The sequence below is a fragment of the Electrona antarctica genome (genome assembly GCF_951216825.1).
Source record: "Electrona antarctica genome assembly, chromosome: 12".
NCBI classification, from domain to species: Eukaryota; Metazoa; Chordata; class Actinopteri; order Myctophiformes; family Myctophidae; genus Electrona; species Electrona antarctica.
The window spans coordinates 15,337,385-15,363,231 of record NC_136793.1 but is presented as its reverse complement, the minus strand read 5'-3'; the positions used below and the strand labels follow the sequence as shown (position 1 = coordinate 15,363,231).

The 25,847-nt window shown below is 43.1% G+C and overlaps 3 protein-coding genes across 3 annotated transcripts in view; 2 read left to right on the top strand and 1 right to left on the bottom strand.

The window, feature by feature from the left end:
• The window catches only part of skic3 (SKI3 subunit of superkiller complex), a 38,888-nt gene extending 16,409 nt beyond the window's left edge, over positions 1-22,479 (top strand). Inside the window, exons 21-41 of the mRNA XM_079517278.1 lie at positions 349-427; positions 1,100-1,161; positions 1,257-1,313; positions 1,425-1,493; positions 2,721-2,795; positions 2,931-3,072; positions 3,264-3,357; positions 4,077-4,154; positions 4,450-4,574; positions 5,505-5,628; positions 7,103-7,327; positions 7,809-7,881; positions 9,108-9,161; positions 9,433-9,544; positions 9,870-9,998; positions 11,168-11,292; positions 11,970-12,140; positions 12,510-12,662; positions 14,143-14,273; positions 14,888-15,017; positions 21,850-22,479. Of these exons, the coding sequence (XP_079373404.1) occupies positions 349-427; positions 1,100-1,161; positions 1,257-1,313; positions 1,425-1,493; positions 2,721-2,795; positions 2,931-3,072; positions 3,264-3,357; positions 4,077-4,154; positions 4,450-4,574; positions 5,505-5,628; positions 7,103-7,327; positions 7,809-7,881; positions 9,108-9,161; positions 9,433-9,544; positions 9,870-9,998; positions 11,168-11,292; positions 11,970-12,140; positions 12,510-12,662; positions 14,143-14,273; positions 14,888-15,017; positions 21,850-21,924 (2,283 nt within the window). The 3' untranslated portion in view covers positions 21,925-22,479. The remainder of the gene's footprint in view (positions 1-348; positions 428-1,099; positions 1,162-1,256; positions 1,314-1,424; positions 1,494-2,720; positions 2,796-2,930; positions 3,073-3,263; positions 3,358-4,076; positions 4,155-4,449; positions 4,575-5,504; positions 5,629-7,102; positions 7,328-7,808; positions 7,882-9,107; positions 9,162-9,432; positions 9,545-9,869; positions 9,999-11,167; positions 11,293-11,969; positions 12,141-12,509; positions 12,663-14,142; positions 14,274-14,887; positions 15,018-21,849) is intronic.
• Positions 1-25,847, top strand: part of LOC306934279 (heterogeneous nuclear ribonucleoprotein A0-like) — a gene marked incomplete at both ends in the record, with an annotated part of 306,611 nt that overhangs the window by 93,871 nt on the left and 186,893 nt on the right. The gene's annotated exons all lie outside the window — the stretch shown is intronic.
• LOC306933640 (UDP-glucuronosyltransferase 2A2-like) lies at positions 23,516-25,093 on the bottom strand (the record flags this gene model as incomplete). The annotated part of the gene is made up of 1 exon (XM_079515956.1): positions 23,516-25,093. One exon carries the CDS (start codon positions 25,091-25,093, stop codon positions 23,516-23,518), a length of 1,578 nt encoding a protein of 525 aa, XP_079372082.1.

The window sequence follows — 25,847 nt, the reverse complement described above, 5'->3', positions numbered from 1 at the left end:
TTTATGTCAAGGACCCCCAAATTATATGTATTTGGGCACCTACCCCCCCCCCCCCCCCCCCCCCCCCCCCCATCTAAAAAATATTTTGTTCCAGCCAGGGACCTCCCAGAAGCAAAGATTTGAATTAAAAATGTTAGCTATAAAATACATATATTCAAAGATTTGTAGCAATTTGTGGATTTTAGAGCTATGAACTTGTATATGTGCTATTTTTGAATAGCCAAAGCATAGAATATGTAATATTACATATCGCATGCTTTCACGGTTTTAATGGATTAACATTAATATTGTTTAGGATAATTTACATGTGTTATATATTTACCATTCTGCCCTTGTTTCTCCTCTCAGTGTGTGAAGAAGGCGATCATGATGGACAGTGGGAGCCACAGCTACTGGAATGCTTTAGGAGTGATCGCCATGAACAAAGGTGATTTATTATTATAAAACTAAACCTATGTCACTGTTGTAGTTAGTAGGGTCATGTAACCTTGGCCTAGATCAGGGGTTCTCAACGTTTTTGGCCGGGGACCCCCGGAAATGCTTTGGCAATGTCTCGGGACCCCCGCCCCGCCCCCTCCCGACCCCCAATATAAATTGACTGCTACAATAACCTTAACCCATTTTGGGCGGGAACCCCTTTTGGTGTTTTAAGCATTGTTATAATTTAGCTATTGAAAAATAGCAGATCTACAAGCTCATAGCGCGCCACCGAGTGGCGCGCTACGAGCTTGTAGGTCTGCTATTTTAGAAAAATCGTGAAAATAAAAAAAATAAATCTTTTCTTTTTTTTCTTTTTTTTTTTGAAAATAATTTGGGGACCCCCTAAAATAATTTGGCGACCCCCCGAGGGGTCGCGACCCACGGGTTGAGAACCCCTGGCCTAGATCAGTGGTGCACATAAATAATTAGCTTAATTGTTTTCTCACAATGCCGGTGTGAGCTTGTAGTTATTTTCACAATATGTATCTGTGGAACCAAGTCAAACTGTCAGGGTGGGGGGGTCCCCAGTTCACATTATGTTTATTTTGGGGGGTTGCGGCAGAAAAGTTTGGGAATCCTTGGCCTAGATCAACAGAGCATGTGTCGTTTCTCATAACAGCTGTTCAGAACTTTGCCCTGGCTCAGCATTGCTTCATCAAATCCATACAAGCAGAGCCTAATGTAAGTTACAGTACTTTTATTGTTATTTTATGCCAGGTGGTGTAGTTATATAATATGTCTCAAGACTCTTTCTTACCTCTACTCTCCCATCATAGAATGTTGTTGCCTGGACTAACCTTGGTGTCCTGTATCTGAAGAAGGAACATATAGAGGTCTGCACTGTTACTTTTACTTGCTTGTTTTTAATCATATAATATGTAAACTGATGGGCTCAGATTTATTTCTGTATAGTTGATATGTAAACGACGTCTGTCTTTCTATAGCTTGCACATGAGGCCTTCAAGATTGCCCAGTCCTTGGAGCCCCTTTATGTCACCTGCTGGATTGGACAGGTATGAAATCTGATCTTATTGGATATTTTGCTTTGTCTTGTTTGTAAGGAAGCCTCCTGAGTAGGAAGAATATTTAGGAAATGTGTCCGCTTAGGTCTGTCTTCCTTTGCATAGCAGTAGGTATTTTTGACTCTGTTGGGATTCCAGAAATTGCTGTTTAAGGTCTATTAGATCTATTGTCAGATGGAAAAGCCTTCTGATAGAATTCACATATTTAATCTCAGTATTTATTTAGCTTGGAAGCAGAGCTGGAGGTAGCAGAGACTAAAATGGTGAGGTTCTCTCTTATCTGGGTGTAACAAGGATGGATAGGATCAGGAACGAGTACATTAGAGCAGGGGTTCTCAACGTTTTTGGCCGGGGACCCCCGAAAATGCTTTGGCAACGTCTCGGGACCCCCGCCCCGCCCCCTCCCGACCCCCAATATAAATTGACTGCTACAATAACCTTAAACCATTTTGGGCGGGAACCCCTTTTGGTGTTTTAAGCATTGTTATAATTTAGCTATTTAAAAATAGCAGATCTACAAGCTCATAGCGCGCCACCGAGTGGCGCGCTACGAGCTTGTAGGTCTGCTATTTTTGAAAAATCGTGATTATTTAAAAAAAAAACAATCTTTTCTTTTTTTTTTTCTTTTTTTTTTTTTAAATTAATAATTTGGCGACCCCCCGAGGGGTCGCGACCCACGGGTTGAGAACCCCTGCATCAGAGTACTATGTGTGTCAGATGTTTTGGAGATAAAGTTAGAGAGGCCAGACTGAGATGGTTTGGACACGTATAGAGGTGGTGTGAGAGAAGAGGAGGCAGAGGACAGGGTGAGGTGGAGGCAGATGATTCGCTGTGGTGACCCCTGAAGGGAAAAGCCAAAAGGAAAAGAAGAGAATATTCATTTAGCTTGGAGCTCAACCACAGCGCAGTCTGCAGAGGACTATACCTGCACCTAGGTTTTTACATTTAACCACTTAGACCCTCAATATTAAGTAAACTTGCAGCTGGCTCTGTACTTGGTTTGCTCTTTTTTCACACCAAACCTCTTGAAGACTTTTGATCCAAAAGTAGTCTCTTCACACACAAACACAGTGTTTACAATGCATGATATGGTGTATTTCCGCGGGTAGCGTAACAATCTTACCTGGTCAGGTTGTCTTTGATCCCTTTCCCCCTGCTCGCGCTCTCTCTGTCTCCCCCTCCCTTCATCCATCTTGTATATTTGTGTTGTCCTCCCAGGCCCTGATAGCGGAGACAGTGGGAAGCTATGATACCATGGATCTCTTTAGGCACACCACAGAGCTCAGCACACATGTGAGTGACCCTGTCCCCATCACAGATTGGGGGGACGTGGCCTAACAAAAAGTTTTCAGTCACGAGATTTTATTTAGCTTTAAACCATGTACTTGTCTTTGTGTTGCCTCTCTCTGTGGTGTCTCTCGCCTGCAGACAGAGGGAGTGAAAGGTTATGCCTACTGGGTGTGTTCCACCCTGCTCGACAAGAGCAACAGAGACTCGGAGCTGTATCGCTACAACATCGTCCAGATGAACGCTGTCTCCGCAGCTCAGGTGGCTCTCAGCAAGTACACAGGTGTGTGTGTGTGTGTGCACGCGTCCATGTGTGTGTGTGTGTGTGTGTATGCGTGTTCGTGTGAAATGTAATTTAGATGGCAAGTTATGTAGACAGAATCGAGGTTCATTTCTAGACCTGGCATCCTATGTGTGTGTGTGTGTGTGTGTGTAAAACTGTAAATTGAATTTGGGTTTGATGTGTCGCCTCAGAGAGGATCCAGGGTGATCCCGATGCCTTCATCATGCTGGGATACCTCAACGAACACCTGCAGCTGAAGAAGCAGGCTGTGCAGGCCTACCAGAGGTGTCTGTCTCACTTTCTGCTTGTCTTTGCCCTTGTCACTCTAGGGCTGTCACGATTATAACATTTTACTTGACGATTCATTTAATTGTAACTCAAATTATTGCAAGTAACAATTTAATTGTTTCCATCGTTGAACATTTTTGGAACATTATGAATGAATGAATAAAAAATACATTTGTGTTTGGCTTTTAGCCTTCGGAAACAAAAGGTTCACAGGGGAACAGTAGATATAACAAATAACATATATTTAATTACTTTAATAGTGGAAACAGCAGATCTACAAGCTCAAAATGTTTATACCATTTAAATGTTTATGATGATTATGACGATTAATGCAAAAACTAATTGCGATCATCTCAAATTATTGCGATTGTGTATTAATTGTGACAGGCCTATCTATCACTGTCTGAGTGTCTCTCTGACTTGATGAAGAAGATCCCTACAGAAAAAAAACATTTATGAATGAAATGTAAACATGTAAAAGGAAATCTATATTGCTAAAATGTATTTACCTTTTATTAAAAGTATATAGAGAGCCTGTAGATCTCTTACATTTTGAATAGGGGTTAAATAAGGCACTTTCTACCTATTAAATGGTCATTACAACTATGATACAAAAGAGACAAGTTTATTGTCTCTAATTCAATACACATTTTTGTGTGATGGTGTGTGGTTTAACTTGTCATGTTTCTTTACTTTTTTTGCGTTTCTTTCCTCAGGGCTGTGGAACTGCTTCAGTCAACATCTCCTTCAGAACAACTATCTTTTGCTTTGGGAAGCTATGGCCGTGCATTATGGTACAGCAACTAACAACCCAGGCACACCACATACTGTACTCATTATAATTGACTTAGTAAGTAAGTAGGTTATTTGTTAGTGCTGATTGAAAAAAGATCGCAATCTAGATTCAGACACCTATGCGATCTCATTTCTAAATTTGAGCTTGAATCATGCAGCACTAGTTGGCTCAGGCTGTCCAATTCATTTTAATTAACTCTTATGTTTTTGCTACAAGAGAGACTTTAAGAGAGGTTTCAGTCAAGCACGTTGATGTTGTCTTTTGAAACCCCACCATGGTCTCCTCCTCCGCAGCGCCTCGGGTCAGTGGGATGACGCGGTGCGTGTGTACTCCTCCACGCCGCTGCAGGACCTCTGTGATCTGACCGGCCTGGCTCTGGCCTTCTGCAGGGCTGGACTCATCCCACAGAGCACCGATGGTGAGAAACGCTGATACTCTTTCACCACAAAAATATGCACATAAACCCCGCTAGAAATGTGCGTCTGACAACTTTCCCTGCCTGTAGATGAGTACGCCTTTCAGTTTTAATTTTTTTACGGCATGATGCCTAAGTGGCAATCGGTAAAGAACAGCCTTTGTGTCTGTCCTTTTTATAGTCTTGTTAACTATTACATCATCACATTTCTTGTTCACACTGCCAGCATATCCAGAATATGTTTGAAACATAACAGTTTTTGTTATCGTAGAGGTTTTTTGGGGGCACTTTGGTGGTGCAGTATACGAACCCTAGCACGCCGAGCACGGATATCACATAACAATTTTTTATTTTTCATATTGGACAAACATGGATGTCGAATGTAACGTTTCATTTGTTTCGTTTAGAAGGCTTGGTCTATTAGGAAAATATCAAGCAAAAAACTGAATTTGATTAGTAATATGATGATGATCATAATTATTTCAGCCGTATTTTACAGCCCTTGTGCATGTATGCGTTACAATTATAATGTGTACTGTGAACAACATTGAATATATATATTTGTCTCCTTTTCTTTTGTATAAACACCACCTTTAATTAATAAGACTGTTAAGATCTTTATATTGACAACAGTAAAGGAATATCAGATGAAAACCTCACATGTCCAAAACTGTTACTCTTCAGTATTGAAATTAAAAAGTAGTAGATCTACAAGCTCAAAACGCGTCGCTTCTCGCCGCGTTTTGAGATTGCGGATCTGCTAGTTCTGATGCTTTTGTGTGACAGCAATGACACAGTAGTACGATCAAGTTAACTTACGAAAGAATATGGAGATAAGAGGTTTCTGTCCGACAGCAACGATATGTAACGTATCATTTTGAAAGTTTTTTCTATGTAAGCGTTGCTCACCCATGTCCGTGTGCGTTCCCGTAGCGTATGAGCGTGCCCTGGTGGTGGCATCCAATGAGAAGGAGAAGGCGTACATCTTGACAGCGCTGGCGCTGCTGCAACACAGGCAGGGCAACCTGGACGCCGCTAAAACCCTGCTCTTCAAATGGTCAGTATACTGGCTTTTGTCTCTGTCAAAATGGTGGACTTCTCCTGTTTAGGGGCCAATAGCCGAGAGGTACCGTGAAGGTCGGCAGTTCACACCCCGATCCGCCCCCTGTGTCGACATGTCACAGAGAAAGACACTTAACTACTGACAGCTACCCACCTGTGTGTTCATCATGGTCACATGAGCAGCCATGAGCTGGGTGAAGATGAAACAGAATTTCCCCCATAGGATTAATAAATGTCTACCTTCCTCAATTAAAACGGCCTTGTTCCTAGCAAAAAGAGTTTTAACGATTCCGGTTCCGCCACTTCACCCCTTTTGCAACCAGAGCTTATTTTAATGATGTTTAGGACACAAGAAATACTTTTCTGAGGTTTTTATGTTTGTAATATGATGATATGATTTATTTTTAATGTTTTAGTCTTAATCTTCATGACCAAAAACCTGTCATGAAAATGTGGTCTCACTTCCTTCTTGGACTACAAAGTCACACCTCCATGCAGCCTCCACCCTCTCCACAAGGAGTGCACTAAAGCATCATGGGCATTGTAGGAATTCAGCAATCTAGTCAAACCCTAGTCAAACACACAGACTTCATTTTTTTTCTGGCCATAGGGTGCACATTTCAAATTGTGCTACTGTTATCTACTACAAATATATTAACATTGAGTGACTGCAGTTTCTTCCAGTGGTGAAATGTCCCTTTAACGGTTCCTATAGGGGGTTTCAAATAGACCCAACTGACTCCAGTTCCTCAATGTTGGATCCGGTACCTCCAGTTCCGGATCCCCGCCCATTGCGCCCAAGCCCTGGCTTTGACTATTGCAGTGATTGCATTTAGTGCAATTACTTTGCAACTAGTAGCAATACATGTGTGCGTGTGCGTGCGGGCGCACATGTGTGTGTAAATGCTTTTTAGATGGGTTTTACATTCCAGTGTTAAAGTGGGATAGGCTCCGTGTTAAAGGAGCCTATCCCAGAGTCTCTGCTGTGCCTGTGCTTACAGCTCCATGTTAAAGGAGCCTATCCCAGAGTCTCTGCTGTGCCTGTGCTTACAGCTCTGTGTTAAAGGAGCCTATCCCAGAGTCTCTGCTGTGCCTGTGCTTACAGCTCTGTGTTAAAGGAGCCTATCCCAGAGTCTCTGCTGTGCCTGTGCTTACAGCTCCATGTTAAAGGAGCCTATCCCAGAGTCTCTGCTGTGCCTGTGCTTACAGCTCCGTGTTAAAGGAGCCTATCCCAGAGTCTCTGCTGTGCCTGTGCTTACAGCTCCGTGTTAAAGGAGCCTATCCCAGAGTCTCTGCTGTGCCTGTGCTTACAGCTCCGTGTTAAAGGAGCCTATCCCAGAGTCTCTGCTGTGCCTGTGCTTACAGCTCCGTGTTAAAGGAGCCTATCCCAGAGTCTCTGCTGTGCCTGTGCTTACAGCTCCGTGTTAAAGGAGCCTATCCCAGAGTCTCTGCTGTGCCTGTGCTTACAGCTCCATGTTAAAGGAGCCTATCCCAGAGTCTCTGCTGTGCCTGTGCGCCCTGGGTCTGGTCCACCGCGACGCTACGCTGGCCACCGCTGCTCTGACGGAGCTGCTGAAATTGGGAACGGCCACCGGGGACGCAGTGTCTCAGCGGTGTCTGCTCACCTGCGCCCTGCTGGCCCTGCAGGGGAACTACAGCGCAGTGCAGAGAGAGGCAGCCAGAGCCGTACACAGGTGCACTTGTTTAGTTGATTTTGTTTGGACTCTGCGCTGATAGTTTAGACCACTGGTTCCTTAAACGATGGGCAAAATCAATTATTTTTTACAGTAATTTCATGAAGAAATAAAATAAAAATCTAAGAAATTCCATACATTAGAAAACCAATGTTTAAGAAGAAGTAAGAATAGCCGATCTACAAGCTCACATAATAATAAAACTTTATTTGTAAAGCACTTTTATGAAACAATGTTACAAAGTGCTTGAACAATCACAAACGGCAATCAAACAACAACAATGCCTTGCAATAACAATAACACATTAAGTTTACAATTGTCTAATTTCTCTTTTGCGTCTTTGTAAAGCCTCTTGAAAGCCTTCAGGAATGTACTGTATTAGGATTTATTTCAATTCCAATCATTGGGAATGTATGTGAAGTCTGCATAAACACAGTGTCATAATTATTATTCATATTCTTTTTCTCGGCTACTTTTACAGCAACCCAGGCAATCCATCTCTATGGGCCTTTCTGTCCAGGCTGGTCCCAAAGTACTGCCCCAGGAAAGCCAGTGTAAACATGCGCACGCACACACACACACACACACACACACACACACACACACACACACACACACGCACGATTTTCAATGTCATTCATGCACATACCACTACATCCTCATGGACAACAGCCTTGTCTAGCATTCCTTAAAGGGTTAGTTCAGATTTTTGGAAATACTTGCCATTAATAAACAATTTATTTTAATCCAGTGTCACTACGCTAGCAGCAGCACAAAAAAATTGTTCCATGTGACAGAGGGGTCAAGGTTGAACGAAGGTTGCACTATAGCGTGTGAAAACGTGTACGTCACCAAGAGGGGGGCGGCGTCTGAAAAGCTAGGGACGGCCCTCTCGTGGGCATTAAATTCTAGCCCACATCACTCAGAATAGAGTGACGGTGGTATGTTTTTGTAAATATTGAGCTCATGAACATAGTGAACCAACACCAGGATGGATAGAAAGAACGTCGGACCCAAATACAAGGACAAGGAAGATGTTGTGAACAAACACGGCTGTGCTTAGATACTTTGTTGAACGTTATGTCTCTGCGCCCGTGCGCCGTACATCCGAGATCCAAGCCATTCTACGTCTTTTTGTAAACTCGTCAATCTGGGTTCCTTGATGCTGTCTCCATGCTGGAAAGCTGAACATCTAATTCCGTTTTCTGGCTCCTTTCCTCGACGCGACCTGCTGTGGCACTTATTTACTGAGCAAGTCTGCACCATTGTGAGGTCAGTTTAAAAAAAGAACGTATACAAGCACACGGATAGTCGCTCAATGTAAACAAACCAGACAAGCCAGCAAGTATGGCGGCCGCTACCACGTGACACATATGTTGACGCCCCCTCCAGGAGTTTTGGTACACCCTATATGGTAGAAATAGGTCAACAATACAAATTATGCTAGTTTTGTGGATTAAGTGGCCCCTAATGCCCCCACCCACCAAATTACTGAAACTAAAACCAGACCAGAACTCCCACCCTCAGGGACTCAGGCAATCAATACCTTTTCAACCACTATACTAGCTAAAGTATAATAATAATAATAACTAACCCTTTAAAAAGTGTCATCCTTGGTGTGTTCACAGTTCACACTCATTTCATTTTTCATTTAATTTCATACAGTTTCACAAATCGCACATCAGGGTTTTGGTCATACAAACATTTTCAGTCGTGAGATTGTATTTTTGCTTTGATCCCTGGATGTGAACGCTCTCTACCTCCTCTGTGTTCCTTCCAGGGAGGAGCGATGGCTGGCCATGTGGCCTGTCTGTCCAGTATGACCCTAGGAAAGGTAAGCATCTCTCTTAGTATTACAATCATCTGCTTGTATTCTTTCCACTTATGAGGTCCACTCTTTTATTTCACTCTCTGAATCCTGAAATAGAAAGAAAGTGTATATTTTGACAAATATCAGCTTGAGTTGTTTTGCTTAATATTTATTTGAAAGTTACATCTGCATATATATTTATCTGGATTGATAAACTGTTGTCTACCTCTTGCTCACTGTCCCATAACAATGTTGGGCAAGAAATGTAACTGGCATGACATTTGCTTACCTGCAGAGGGCGCTGTTGTACAGTGGAGTAAACCTTCTGGCCAATGGGAGACACTCTGGAGAAGACAGGCACAGGAATGCACTGAAGACCATGCAGAGAGCTGTGCTGCTGTGTCCTGGTATAGCTACACACATACACACGTTTATTTAATGCACTGAAGACCATGCAGCTGTGCTGCTGTGTCCTGGTATAGCCACAAACACACATTAATTTAATGCACTGACGACCATGCAGAGAGCTGTGCTGCTGTGTCCTGGGCTGGTATAGCCACAAACACACAGTGTACATCAATTTATAACTTCTAGCACACTGTTTCCCAAACTCTTTTGAGTCCGTACAAACAAGTACAGGGCCAACTCACGTTTGTTTTACGTCAAAGCATTTCCAAAGCAGGGGCTGTGATTCTGTTGGATTTATTCAGTCCTCTTCTGTCTCCATGTCAGATGACCCTGCGGCATGGGCAGGATTAATGGCTGCCTGTCACACTGAGAACACTTGCGGCTTCCTCTCTGGCTCCGGCCCTCGCAGAAAAGGACTGGAGCAGGCCTTGATGGCAGTGGTGTCTGAGAAAGGTGGGTAGCGTGTGTTGTTAGAAAGTAATTAACTGACTACTTCGGCAAATGCAATGATAACTATTCAAAAAACCTTAAACTTGCACACTTTATGGTGTCCAAGGTGTGTGGTATGATACTTCATACTTCACACCGTCAGTAAAACTAATGTATCTTGTATACTAGAGCAAAGAGAAGTCCTGCACGCTTCAGCCAGTTTAACGTAGAAGGGCTTGTCGGTGCTCAGCAGGGACATCTTGCTTCAGAGAGAATAATACCTGGACTCTTCAGGAGAGACTACCCCAAAATAAAATACACTGGTCTGCACATTATTATTTTGCAGAGGTGACTGATCTTCCTCAAAGTCAAAACATAACTGAAGTGGGATGTATGTCATAAATAACAAAAATAATGGCGTTCAGGCGGCGAACTGATAATGTGCCTTGCCTACACCGCAGACATTGTGTGTTTTTTTTTAATCCAACGTGATGCATCTGGCTTTGTCAAGCTTCTATACATACACAATTGGCCCGTATTCAGGGGAGCCAGGCGGGGAGGGTAATATTTGTCAGTTGCCACTGCACGTATTCCTATGGGCTGAGGCGACACCTGTCAGTAGGGAGTGTTGGGCGGGAGGAGTAAGACGAAGGCCATATGTTCTCCCGGTTGGGACTCCTCACTGGCAGGTGAGTCAGTAGAATACGACAGCAGTGACAACATACAAATGTGTGGGGGGGAATAATTCATTGGCATAACGACTAAATTGGGAAGAAAAACTAGTAAAAAAAAAAGCACAAAGAAAAGGAAAAAGAATCACACCAGTGTGAACTGAGCAGTGCAGACGCCAGGACTGTTCCCAGAACTCGGGTTTAGTACCACCTCCTAAGCAGGGCCTGAATTAGGTTCTGAGAACCTCATTATGAAACCGAGCTGTAGTGTATGGAAACAAATTCAGAACCTGTGATATAGGTTATAAGGCACAGTTTGCATTGTTCTTGTAGTCGAAATGAGCCATGAAGAGCATCAGTAAATTTACAGGAGTATAGTGATCTGTGTTCAACGTAGGGTAGGCCTCAAAACCTCCGGTGTCAAGTTAATGGATGTGTACAGATGTATGCCATTTACACATGATAATGTGACTGTTGTTGACTGCGTCTCTCTAAAATATGTCCTGTCTTCCTGTGCTCCAGTGCATGGTGTGGAAGAGATGGAGCGCCCCCTAGCACAGGCTCTGGAAGGCTGGGTACTGCAGCAAGCAGTGACCGGTCTCACTCTGGGAGGACAGCTCGACCAAGCTGAGGCCCTCTGCTCACAGGTGACGCACAGACACACACACACACACACACACACACACTGGCCTCCAACAAGCAGTTTCTGCAACAACATAAAAGAGAAAAACAGCTTCCAGGAGGAGTGGGCTGGAAGACATTTGAGTGTTGGAATGTGGCTTTCAGTCCAACCTGCGTACAGTACAGTACACTAAGTATCTAATCCTCACCTCCTCGCTCGGAGGTGGGACTGAGACACGAGTGGAGGGCATGAGTGTAGAAGTTGGAATAAAGGAATTGGGCTCTAGCAAAAAAAAATTAGTAGGAGACCGGAATTAGATGGGTAGTCTATTCATTCCAACAGGAGAGTCAAAGGGGAATACAGCTTCTGAACGAGTCTTTAGAACCAAATATTGGACCCGATCGCCACAAAGCCACACGATTTTCAGAACATTTTGACACTCAAATAGTTTTTTCACATCAGTAGAAAACCAACTTTAGTTTCGACGTTTCTCTTCCAGCAACACACTCTTGTGAGATCTAGCACCTAGCATAGGACATTTGCAAGATCTGTCGTCAGACGGTGCCCACTTAGGAGACCATTTTATCTGCCATTTGTTTTCCATACCGCCTCTAGTGGCTACAATTGGGATGGTGTATCTTTACAAATCTACAATCTTTGGCTCTAGTCTCACATCCCATCCTCCTCTTTTTCTTGTCCCAGGTGCTGAGTGTGTCTCCAGAACATCCAGATCCAGCAGTCATGTTGCTGCTCAGACAGGTGCAGTGTCAGCGCCTCCTCTTGGTTGAAGGTGGAACAGCACTACCAGAGGCCGTGCTGGAGCAGCTGAGCAGCACTGTCATGGCCAACCCCACCCACATAGGAGCCTGGCATGTAAGTGCTGGACAATGTCCATTTAGATTTGAATTAGATTTTATTTAGTTTTAGTCATCGATAGAATCATCGGAAATTATCGATAGCTTCAGCGTTACTGCAAAACAGATGAGACCAAGGCAATCTTGTAGAAGAATAAGGGTGACACCCGGAACCCTGATGAAGGGAGTTGAGCATAAAGAGCACCTTTGAGGAGATATTTACTCTGGCCAAACAGATGCGCTCCTTCCTCTCTTTCTTTTTCTCCAGCATTACTGTCGTGCCACAGAGTATGAAGCTTACTGTAAATAGATCCTCTTGTCCCGTAACCCCGTCGTTGTCCTGTTGGTAACTGTCCTGTCCTCTGCTCTCTCTCTCTCCCCCATGCAGTGGCTGGCGGAGGTGTACCGCAACCAGGGCCTTCTGTTCCAGGCCGTGATGGCGTACAGGCAGAGCCTGCAGCTGGCCTCGCAGCTGGGCGCGCACACCAGCCAGATGTCCAGCCTGATCAGACTGGCTCTGCTGGCCCTGAGGCCCTGCATGGTGAGTTCTTTTGTCTAGCATGAAACATGCACTGGTGGAAAAAGTACTCCAATGTTTTGCTTAAAGGGCCATTCCACTAATTTTCCACATTTTACTCACTGCTAATAAATCAAACTATTTATATTAATCCAACCATCGCGGTTTACATGTACTCTACTGTACCCTCTACTGTACTGTACTGTCACTTTACTGTACTGGCACACCCGAAATGATCATATATACAGTTAATATGTGCGTGTGTGTGTGTTAGGTTGCGCACAGGTGGTGAAAAACAACCATGCTCAGAGTCAGACCCACCCAGGCACCCAGCCAGGCACCCACCCAGCCACACACATAGCTCCGTAAGGGAGTGGTTGCACCACTCAAAAAGGGGGGGGGGGAAAGCATAGTATAAAACAATAATGGTAGTGAATATGGCAATACAGTGAGGAAATTAATAACAACAAGGATTTCAAAAGCTCAACTAAAAGCAAGAGTGTAGAAATAGGTCTTGGGCTGTGCTTTACATATAGAGGCTGCCTGTCGAGGGTATAGTGGGAGTTTGTTCCACATCGTCAGCCTGTAGAAGCAGAAATCCATGACAGGTTCAAGGGTGTTGATTTTCATAGACGCATACAATACAGCTGGTATTGTAGCAACATTACAGGGTTATTCAACATTGAAGAATGCAAATAATAAAAATGAGGCGTAATAATAATCGCCCAGTCTGGCAGTTAGTCAATCTCAATTTCAGCTTATTCTGTATAGCTTTTATTTTATTTTGGTGACCCATGGCTTTTCTCCTAGTGCAAAAATGTCCACTTGTCTTGCACACACAATATCTCTCAATCTTATGGGCAGATTGCCATGAAACCTGGTTTATTTATTAGAGAGCGACCGCATATATTAATGAACTAATGCATTCCAATACAGTACAGTTAGGTTTATTTATTAGAGAGCGACAGCATATATTAATGAACTAATGCATTCCAATACAGTACAGTTAGGAGGCATTTGTTAGAAAGGCTGCCTCAGTCCCTGACATGCAACATTAAAACAAACTAATAATAATATAACAGGAATAGAAAACAAATTAAAATGTATACAATGTGCCAGTGGCGCCGTCGGGACATAAAAGTGGGGGGACAATATTCCAGATCAAGAGTTGAGACTAGATAGCAACTGCTTTACTGCACGTAGGGTAGGCTATATAGCCAGAATGGTCATTGCGGAGAGAGGCAAGCATGCAGCGAGACCACCAGCGCCGGTCGGGAAAAATAAATATATAAAAAAATAAATGGACCAATCATCCAATTCCCCAATCATGCGGGGACATTCAGACCCAAATGACCCCCTCTCCGGCACCTATGCAATGTGCAATGTATACAATTGCTGGGTTATATGCGTAAAGGGATTTGAAAGTGCTTGGTGAAACTACCTCCCGGACAGTACAGTATACAAACGAGAACAGCAAATCATATCTGTGTTTCTGACCCGTCAGGCTGGTCTTCCTGGTAACGACTGGAAGGACTTGGTTCTTGAGGCCACTACTGAGGCGCTGAAGCTGGAATCCTCCCCTGTGGTGGCCCTCTTGCAGGCTCTGCTGCAGTTCGTCACAAAGATGGCCTCTAGGTAAGCAGCACTCGAGGGCCCGAGCCCACTAGAGCCATGGTTCCAAAAGTGTTTCTTTTTCAGTGGACCCATTTTTAAGATGGAAAAACCAGGCGACCCAATTCCCAATATTTTAAAACAAATAGCAGAACTAACAAAAAAATACTAAATGGCTACACAAGCTTTTTTTAAGCAGACTTAAACCGCTTACTTTCAGCAAGCGGTCACTTGATCAATAATGGAATATTCAGAAAATATCTATGAACCACATGACACTCAATGCTTCATAAAATTACCAATAGAAAACCAACATAAAAAGCTCAAATAGCGTGTGTGCGTGCGTGCGTGCGTGCGTGCGGCCGTGTGCGCTTGAGAAAGAGAGATTACATTGTTAAGTGACTTTTGTAACTCTAGAAGTGAGCTTGACAACTGAGTGGATTTCACAACTTTATTACATGGCGTGGGTGAATGTTTGATTTTGATTGATCAATCTCAATCACTGAATTTGGCGTGTTTTTTTTTTGTTTTTGTTTTTCATTTCCTGAAAAATGAACATTTTGGAGTTGGGAGGTTTCTTCCAGACAGCAGAGATATAATAGTTTCATGGAGTGTGATGTGGGCGTTCCCCCATGCAGGGACACCAGGCGTCTGCTGGAGCGGCTGGTGTACAAGTCCTCCCAGGACTGCCCCGGGTCAGTGGGCCAGGTGGCCGGGTGGTACCTCCTCAGACACCTCCATGCCAAGGATGACCAGGAGCTGCTGGAGGTGAGTAGCCTACCCGCCCTACGTACACAGCTGACACTTCACTTTAGTATATAGAAACTCATATTACTATGGGGGGGGGGGAGTGTATGTGGGTCTCTAATGTGCCTCTTAACACAAATCATGAAATTAGACAAGACAGTTAGTTTTCCTGGGCCCGAGAACAAGTGATTCAACAAGCTATTCAGATTCACCTCCCCTTCCTTCTATGTCAACGGGGGGCCTTGTTGAAATAATAAATCTCTGTAACTGTCTTGATCAGTTTCTCATAGATCGATTTAATAGGCTCAGCAGCTGATTTTAACCGGAAACACCGGATGGAACCGGAAGGTGTTTATAGTTCAAATCTGCTGAATCACTACGATTAATTTGTTTTATTCATATTCATGCAAAACCTTTAATCATAGGTGGTACTTCAGTTAAACCTTTGGAAGGGGTCCAGTGCTCAAAAACTGCATTTCTATATTACGATTTTTATTTATTTATTTATTTGACAGGGACAAATCTCATTAATCAACATGTCAGTTTTCACCTCAATGTAAATGGGCCAGAGTTAGCCAAAGCTAATTTCCATCTGTAGTCCCTGGGCAGGCTCTTAAAAAATGTATGATAAAAGAAAGACAGTGTATAGTGTGCCAGCACACAACACCATGCGTTGATGCCATGTGTGCATATGTGCTAGCACCCAACACTATGTCCATACACAAACACAATACAATACAGTACACTACAGGAACAGATCAACATGGTACAGGGGATGTTATGGAAATAATATATGTCCATCCGGGTGAATGTATATCTTAGAAGTTTATTCAGAAGAACAGCAACAAGCAAACAACATCTACTAGTCTAGCAGGCTTAGCCTGCATCACTCCAACTTTCTCTCTCAGTACATCTCTCTCTCGTCGTCTCCATCCCACTAGCCTCCCCAGCTTCTCCGTAGGTCCTCTCTTAGGGGCTGCCTTCACGAGGACGTCGCGGGCTGTTCCCCGCCTAATTTTGCGAACGATATAAAACTTCACTGCGTCTACATTGCGGTTATGTTAATTATGTACGACGTCCACTCGAGACCGGTAAACTGCTCCGTTTTCAAGATAGAGATGCAGTACACATGGCTGGCCTGTAGTTGGCCATAAAAAAAAAGAAAAAGCTTCTAAAAGTAGGCTATATGAAAGCGTTGGTATTTCACACAGGTGTTGCCAAATAACTAATTATCTTGATCAGATGCGCATATGCGTCATATCAATTTAATGAGCAGAGCAGTGCTGCTTCTCTCTCTGAGTCTGCACACACTGACTGACCAGCTAAAGTGTATGCCTACTAAACCATAATATATGACAAACCTTGGATTAATTCTTCTGAAAACAGCAGCAAGCACAAAGTAAGTGTGAGAGAGAGAGGGAGAGAGAGAGTGTGTGAGAGAGAGAGAGAGAGAGAGAGAGAGCGTGCGCGCGCGCCCCTTCTCTCGGTCAGATCATCATACACAGCTCACAACGAGGAGCGGCATTGTGAATTTATGAGTTTGACTTTGGAGATTGAAATATATATATTCGCTGGTGCGCAACACCTCTGAATGTCAGATAATTGCTTGATTCCTTCCACCTGCTGGCAGCACAGTGCTAATCATTGCCTATTTTTTAACACGCAGCATCTCTCTCTCTCTCTCTCGTTGTGACTGTGAGACTGACACAGACGCGGTCAATAATATATAGCATAAATAATAGGCCAAATATAACACTTTCCCTCTATCTGTGATCAGCTCCTCACACACAACTCCTCTCTCGTGCATGCCTGCTCAATTGTTTGCGTGCGTGCGGGCTGCAGATCGGCTATTTTTGGAGAAGAGATTTATAGACATTATGTGCAAATATAAAATAGCTGTGATACTTATATGTAAGTGGTTATGGTGAAATAAACCATTAACACTGGTTAGTTTGGAGGGGGCGAGGGGACTATGACATCACCGTTTCAGCAAATTAGGCGGCATTCGCTGTACACACGGAGACGTGAAAGTCGCGTCTCCAAACTTTCCCACTCTGGAAGGTAGTTTCAAAATTAGCCGTTAAAGTCCCCCAAAACGCCGTCTCCGTGTGACAAAAAGGGCAGATCGGCTAATTACTTGCCCGAGAAACACCGAAATCGTCCTCGTCTGGATTGCCCCTTATACCCCAGAAGCAGGTCCACACCTTCACAAAGGTACAATACAATACAGACGCCCTGACTGTCTTGGCTGTCGCCCCCCTCCTGAGACAGGAGGTGTGACATGGTCTTTTACATACAGCTTGATCAAAGGGTTGATTGGATTAAGACAGGCTTTCAGGCCAAGGTGTTGTTGCTCACAGACACGACCAGACAGACTAGCATGGAACAATATACTATATAGATTTGAGTTCATATTTCCCACAACATTCCCCCATTTCGACAATCTTGTCGATATAGAAATATATTTTGACAATTTGTCGACATTACAGAAATATGAAATAAAACAAGTTACATATACATTAAGGCATTAAGATTACATACAAACAAATGCATGCTTAAAATCTAAATTTAAAACATATATAGTGTCTTTCCACAGTATGAAAATATGATACAGAGTTCACGAGAATACATAATTGAATATGGACAAAATAAAAGATAAATTAACATTCAATTTTCTAAAGGGAAAATATCAAATACTGGCCACATATTTGACTGTCAAAAACCCTGAAATCAATGCATGTCATAATAATAATACAACAGTCCAACAATTTGCGATAAGAAGCACAAAGATAAATAAATGCAAGATTAATTCATTAATTCTTAATCTCACAATACAGTTATGGAAAGATTCCCCTGAAAAACATAATTACTCTATTAAATGTACCCTTACATTTTATCACCCATGTGAATACATACAACATTAGCGTCTGACCAAGTAGAACATGTAACATATATGATAGGCATCCCCGCAGGTTTATTTTTGTATTGGAATATCCCATATATAACTAATCACAAAAATAACAGACACTGAAACGGCTTGAAAGTCCACAATTCCATACACCTCTATTAGATGTCTAATAATTTAACCAAGCCAGGCTGCAAAAGTCCACAATTCCTCACACCTCTATAGGTTATAATTTTTAAAAGCAGCCATGTCGATATCAGCTCTGACATTTATTTCAGACCTGCTCTAACATGACATGAATAATAATATAGCTTCAGATTATTTTAGACAGAAAAATAAAAAACGTCAGAGCGTGACCTTTTTACACTTAAGTCACGCCATGACGTAATATTTTTTACATCAAGAATTGAGGTAATTGAAGTATTTGCCAAACGTCAGAATGCGAGGTAAAATTATGACATGTGTGAGAATGTGTTGGTCTATGCATTAAACACATTGTCCTTGTACTGCGACTCCAAGTTACCTCATCATATATTCTCATTTCTAACTATACAATGGCCATATACTGTATATTCATAAAACATGGATCCTTTGACATAAATAATAGAGACATAAATCAATTCATAAATTCATATAATATAAAGATACGTCAACCAAAACGATCAAATCAACACCACTCAAACTTAAATGCCTTAAAAAGTCAAGTCAGTATCACTTAACATAACAATCATCCAATAGGCTACTCTATTAAATATTCAAAAATGCTAAATAAAATCAATTCCCTTCAAAACGTCAAAAGCCTACAGTATATGTGCACAAGAAAAGGTTCTAACAAAACGTCAAAAACCTACAGTATGTGCACAAGAAAAGGTTCTGGACATGATAAATGAACATCTGCAGTTTGTTCATTCAACATGGTCCAGAAAATCCACTCATGTGAAACACAAATTATTTATTATCTACCTTACAATTTCAATTTCATTTTATTCTCTGTTCCCCCCACTCTCACTTACATACACAAGTGTCTGTGAGTGAGAGTCCATTTCCAACATAGCAAAAATAGCAGATCATATATTGAGATTTTAACTCACTGGTAAGTTTGAAAAACACTGATCCAGCAGGATAAAATCTTGGTATTTTACTATTTTTACATTGCTTACTATTAACTAGTACCTACATTTGAAAACTGGGACTGGGACAATGTAACTGGGTTTTCACTTTGTAGTAATAATTCCTTCACCCTACTATGACATAAAATGGGTGTCACATGGATCCCAACCGCAAACGGTTTTGGTGGAGTGACAATGGTCTGATTTGAATCTCTATAGCTTACTTACCCTACACAGGGCCGGATCTACCATATGGGCACTTTGGGCACGTGCCCAGGGGCCCTTGCTAATCCGAATGAAATAAATGGTGTCTAAAAAGATTAGTGTTTTATTGTTGGTGAGAAGGGCAGCTAAAAAGTGCAATTGTGTGTAAAGCAGCAACAATGCGCTAGATTGGCTGTCACTCTGGGGGGGGTAGGTGACCGGAAATAGGCCAATATAACGGCATAAAACTGCCCCAAAACAGCTCCAAAACAGCAAAAATGTTGCGCGCGCAAAGGGGGGGGGCCCTTCGAGCTTCAGTGCCCAGGGGCCCTCAGAGGTGTTAATCCGGCCCTGACCCTACACTACAGGTTTAAGCCCAGTCCTTTGAAATACAGCCTGGTCAAAAGACCACATAGCCACAGGTGAGACCCCCCTCAAGGTGCCAGTTTTTGCTTTTGTTTTGTAGGGAAAAAAAATGCTGCTTGATAAATGCCTACACAAATATTTTGAATGTTTTAGCTTCACAAGAAAGATTTTGATATTGCTTAATAAAGGCTTGAATCCGTGGCACACACATCCTTTCTGAGGTTGAGTCAAAGTGTTCTTGCACATTGGCAAAAAATAAATGTTTCGTCTCAGAGTCCAGCTAAATAACTTTAGTGACAGAAGTACGTTACTGGTTGGAAAAACGGGAGGTTGATTCAGCAGGATCTCATTGTCCCCTGACCCTTACTAAACAAATGCAGCATGGCTACCATTTCTGGACATTTTTAATAAAGTCACTTGTCATCAAACTTGCTAGAAGTGTGGGCGCTAGACAGGTTCAAATGTACTGGTCTGGTATTGTTGTTGCATTAGAATGGAAAACAACAAAGCTGTTGGCATTTACCTCCCATGGGTTAATCTCCTGACTGCTCGTGTGGGCAGTTGTGACGGATATGATCCCCACTACCACAGTTGTAGCAAAGTTTCCACCGTCTTCTCTCTCGGTCTTGCTTCTGCCTTTGATGAAATCGCCATCCATCTTGCCTTCCGTGATTCCTGCACTGTTGTTGCTGGAAATGCGTCTGTCGTGCTGGAACCTGCTTTTGTGGAATCGGTTCCTTGTAGAGCATCTGTGGTGTTGTCATAGCGTGCCCCTCATAATACATCAGTTGTGCTGTTTCCAGCTTCTTCTTCCGAGTGTCTTCCTGTGTGATTGCCAACCTTTCTGCATGTTCCGCATGTGACCAGACCAGGTCCAACTCCGTACTCTCCCAGCCTATGCATGATGTCATGACTCCGTCATGAATGGATGGCAACAATCCATGTACCAAAACATTCTTTAATAGGTGGTTGTATGCTGCATTATCATAGGTCAGGCCAGCATGTCTGTTTAAACACTGCTCCATCCTCGTTCTGTAGATGTCACAGCTTTCATTATGTTTCTGCTTAATGGAATGGATTTTATTCCAATCTGTACGGACTGGGTAGGCCTCCCTTATCCTCGAAAAAAGGCCATGTGCATTTTGTAACTGTCCTGTGACAATTTCCTTCCTTGGTCCATTTACATCAAAATCGCCTTTCAGGTGTGGCCATTTCAGTTTGAAAACTTTGCGAAACACTGTTTCCAACTCTGTTGCGGATGGCTGATACATTAATATTAAATCCAACACGGATGTACACCAGCGTTCCACATTTTCGGTCGGACATGGGAGATCCTTCACAATTTCCCTTACTTCTTGGGTCCAGTTGTGTCGGACCTGCACTGTTTCAGAGTCAGCATCACAGATTTCCTCTGCAGCTTCAGCAGGAGGTTGTGGGTGTGGATTTGCAGGATACGACATTAGTGGAAATGTCTGATGTGGCCCAGCTTGGCTGTGTGTATTGATCTTGTGTGGGGGGTTGGTTTGATGAGAGAACTCTTCCAGCTCTATTTCCCTCCAGCTCAAAGGTACAATACAATACAGACGCCCTGACTGTCTTGGCTGTCGCCCCCCTCCTGAGACAGGAGGTGTGACATGGTCTTTTACATACAGCTTGATCAAAGGGTTGATTGGATTAAGACAGGCTTTCAGGCCAAGGTGTTGTTGCTCACAGACACGACCAGACAGACTAGCATGGAACAATATACTATATAGATTTGAGTTCATATTTCCCACAACAGGGACAGAACAACTACATAGTGAAGTGAATAATGACACCGGTGAGAAATACTAAATAGTGCTGATAGTTACTCATGATTACAGATTTGAATTGTTTTTAGCCACCTTTTCAGGTTGAATTTGAAGGTCAGATAGTTGGAGGTCTCTCTTACTTCTGTGGGGAGACTGTTCCAGTGATGGGAGGCTCTAACAGAGAAGACTGTTTTACCAAACACACTACGTCTGATTGGCATTTCACAGTCACCTCTGGTAGTTGCCCTTGTTGCTGCGATAAAGTAAAATATCTGAGGAGCTACTTGGCCTTCTGACTGTGAATCATCCGATCCTTCTCCAGCCATTCTTCCTATGGTGGAAGAAGTAAGGGCCTATATTTTCACATAATGTGAGGAATTTAACTCACATAGTCCATTATGACTAGAAAATGACCAATGGCGTCTGTACGATATATACCGGTATTATAGTAAACATACTAACTGTCTTTTGTCCCGCAGACTCTTTTGGAGCACGCCAAAATGAAGAAAGACCAAAGACTGCTGGAGTTTAATTCGCTGCTTACCTCGTCCTGAAGCTCAGCCACTGTACAGACCCAACACAGCGTGAAACGCCATCTGTATCCATCACCGTAACATGTATTATACACTACTGTATGGTACTAGTACACTCTTCAGTGTTCATTCATCTCATAGAGTGTACAACTGTTACCAAATGGATCCATAGCCCCCCAAGGTGCTATTTGGTTACATTTGTACACTCCATATACATAGTTAGAAATCTGTGGTTAATGCATTGATATTTGTTTAATACACAGCATGCTGCAATGCAAATTTAAAACATCATGCAATATTTGTCTCAATCATTCTTGCAATGCGCCTTCCATTCATCAAATGTCTGAATCATGTCAGATTTTTACATGAATGAAGAGTTAGAGTTGGTTTATAGAACATCCACACATCAACTACTACAGGACTGCTAATGATACAAAATAATATCCAATATTGTTTTTGACAGCATTTGATTGTTTATTTGCAGTACAGTACATAAGAAGGGATGGTGTTTTTATTTTATTTTTTTGCCATACAAAATGTCCACAGCCAAAACTCAATAAAAGCAGTTATGTTTCATCTAAAGCAGTGGTTCTCAAACATTGTTGGCTCAGGGTACCCCTGTAAATAACATTTTCATCCATGACACCCCTGAATTACATTGTTGCACCTTACATTTATGTCATATACGCTTTATAAATGTGTAAATATTTCCCCCTAAAATACAGAATGAATGACAGATTGAAAATAAGTTTATACTTTACGTTTAACCACTTGAACCACAGCATCCCTATTGTGGAGGGAATATTCGCCAAAAATAGCTGATCTACAAGCTTCTAACGTGTCGTGAGTGTGTAGGCTAGTATCTGATTTGTTGTATTTGTATATCTTTGTTAAGATTGTGAGGGAATTGATTGGGAGGGAATTGTTAACGGGTGATCTTGGGAAGTTGGGTTGAACTTGGGCACAAAATTAATGTTATTAACTTATTAAATAAGATACCTGTAGATAGATAGATATCTGTCATTACATCTCTGTATGTATTTATCATTTTATTTTACCGACGGCACGGGATGGCGGTCATTGCGCTGTCACAGTAATGTAACTTTGGAAGTGTATAGCCAAATTCCATATAGCCAAACCCGCTCATTCCATGTTGTGGTCTCAAAACACTGCATGACAGTGCATGTTGGGACTCGAAACCCTGTTGTATTTGTCTGGCACAGCAAAGGAGGTGGTGGAGGAAAGGAGTGTGTCACCCATGTGAAAAACCCTGTTGTGTTTGTCTGGCACGGCAAAGGAGGTGGTGGAGGAAAGGAGTGTGTCACCCATGTGAAAACCCCTGTTGTATTTGTCTGGCACGGCAGACCCCTAGACTAATTGGTCCGTAACAGACCAAACATTTGTGTTCTGTGCGTGTGTATGAGGCCTCAGACAAGCAACACTTTTTAACATCCGACCGACCGACCGTTTCTTAAATTTAGAATAGAATTAAGAATAGATAGATAGATACTAAATGCATGGTCAGGGACCATATGCAATACCTTCGCGGACCACCTGGATTCTACCAATGCACTTAGTTATCATTCCCTTATACACATGTTACAACACTTCATCATTCTCTTTTCACTTTGCTCCTGCACAACACTTTACACCACAAAAACCTCATTGCTGAAATAAAGACAATCAATACCAGTAAAACAGCTGCCAGCAGAAAGCCTATAACATCGAGTGAATGGTACTGAATCGTGGACATCTTGTACGACTCCGTCCTCAAGTGTGGCGCTCCCCTGTGCCTCATGACGAACTCGATCCAGAAGACGGCCAGGTCTAGAGGTTTTGTGGGCTGGTCCCTGTGCAGCTTCGACAGCCTCTGCATGTTCTCTGCGTAGGAGGGCTCGTGAAGGACCTCCTGTAGCGCTTTCAGGAAGTTGTCTTTGTTTATTGTGCCAATATCAACAACTTTGGCTACGCCCTTTGCTTCCATCCTGTTCATGTTGTCTACTTGGTCGAGCACGAGAGGCAGACCGACCAAAGGAACGCTGTGGTAGATAGCCTCCTGGACTCCGTTGGTGCCCCCATGGGCCACGAACACTCTGGTCTTGGGGTGGCCCAAGAGGTCCTTCTGGGGCAACCAGTCAACGAGTAACGTGTTGTTCCCCAGGGTCGATGGTCTCTCCCCGGTGTGCCTCCAGATCACCTTCTGCGGCAATTGGGCGAAAGCCGCCGCGATGATCTCCGTAATGTCCTCGGGAAGCTTTCCGACGAAGGAGCCCAGAGTCATCACGATGACCCCATGTTCTCCGGAACTCTGGACAAAGTCCTCCAGATGTGGAGGGAGAGGCTCGGGGGGCTTGCACTGCCAGCCTTGCATGTAAACGACGTTAGGCATCGTGGGGCGAGGGTATTCAAAGGTAAAGTCGCTTCTCATCAGCCAGATATCCGCCGCCTGGAAGAGCTCAGTATAATGGACATCAGGGCCGAAGTAACGGTGAACAAACGTTGTGTAGAGGTTGTCTGTGATATATCCAAATTCAATACGCATAAGAAGGTAGAAAAGTGCATTTTTGATTCGTTGGGGAAATGTCATCTTGTCGGTTAGGATGGCATCTGGGACCGGGACATAGGAGAGGGGACAGGGGGCGATGAGATAATGTGCCTCCCCTTGGACAGCCCACCTGGCGCTGAAGACCAGAGGAAGACCGAGACGATGGGCCAACATCGCCCCCATCCCCAGTGGGTCCGTCAAAACCACGTCGTACTTCTCCTCCTGCAAACGCTTCATCATTTCCCTATCCTCAAAAATGATCTCCATTGTCTGAACAATGGCTTTCTCCACCTCTTGGAAGCTTTTCACCAGTTCCCATTCCATTGCCATGCGAGCCCAAACAGAGGAACCGTCCCGCCGCATGTTCACCAGCCTCGCCAAGATTGTTCCGAAAAATTCCTCGTCCCCTACGCCCTGGACGTTGACTGTGACGGTGTTGTAGTGAGGCGAGTCTGGCTTGATGTACCAGCTGTTTGATGGCCTTATCACCGTGACCTCGTGGCCTCTGGAGTGCAGCTCTTCGATGATGACTTTCATGTTGATCCAAAGGCTTCCCTCATAAGAGTATACCAGTACTTTTCCACCGTCCACGAGCGCCGTGGAACACAGAAGTGTAGCAAACGCCACAAGCGTCAGTTGGCCCATCTCTGGGGAGACAGATTATTTGTTGATGATGAGCGGTTGCATATCATGGCACATAAGTAACTGGCACTGCCACTGCCACTGGCACTGATTAACTAATACTGCACTTTACACTCGGTTCATACTAGATAACAACATGAGTAGGATCAAAACAATATATCGTCGCTGTCGGGCAGACACCTCATATCTAATTTGTTTCTGTATATTAACGTTGTAGTCCCCTCCGGTAGATAGATACGATCACAAGGCGTTCTTTATGTTGTACAGACATGATTAGCGTAAATGCCAAATGCTGTGATAACTAAAACATAACAAAACATAACATTTAGTACAATATTCTCATAGAGAACAATAATCATAAGATACAAGCATACAAACAAATGTAACAATATATACCTCATTGGCCGCATCCACTTTGGGAGAATATCGGGGAGAAATCTTCTTTAATCAGTATCTTGACTCTTACAGCATATCTCTTTTACACATATGACAGCAGCAATGAACTATGCTTGTTGCACGCTGGAGTGCTCTGTTCAGAATGAACTGCCTCTGCCCCAGCTCTGATAATAATTTACAGTGATCTAATAAACCACCAACAGATCAGCTTCAGCTGTTTAGATTAGTATGACCTCTTAGTCAATATTAGAAAGATAAATCACCTCAATACACAGTAAAACAAGTAGAAACATGAAATTGACCAAAACAAAATACATTATGAAAATTAATAATAAGTGTCCTGATGGCAGCTTTTAATTCT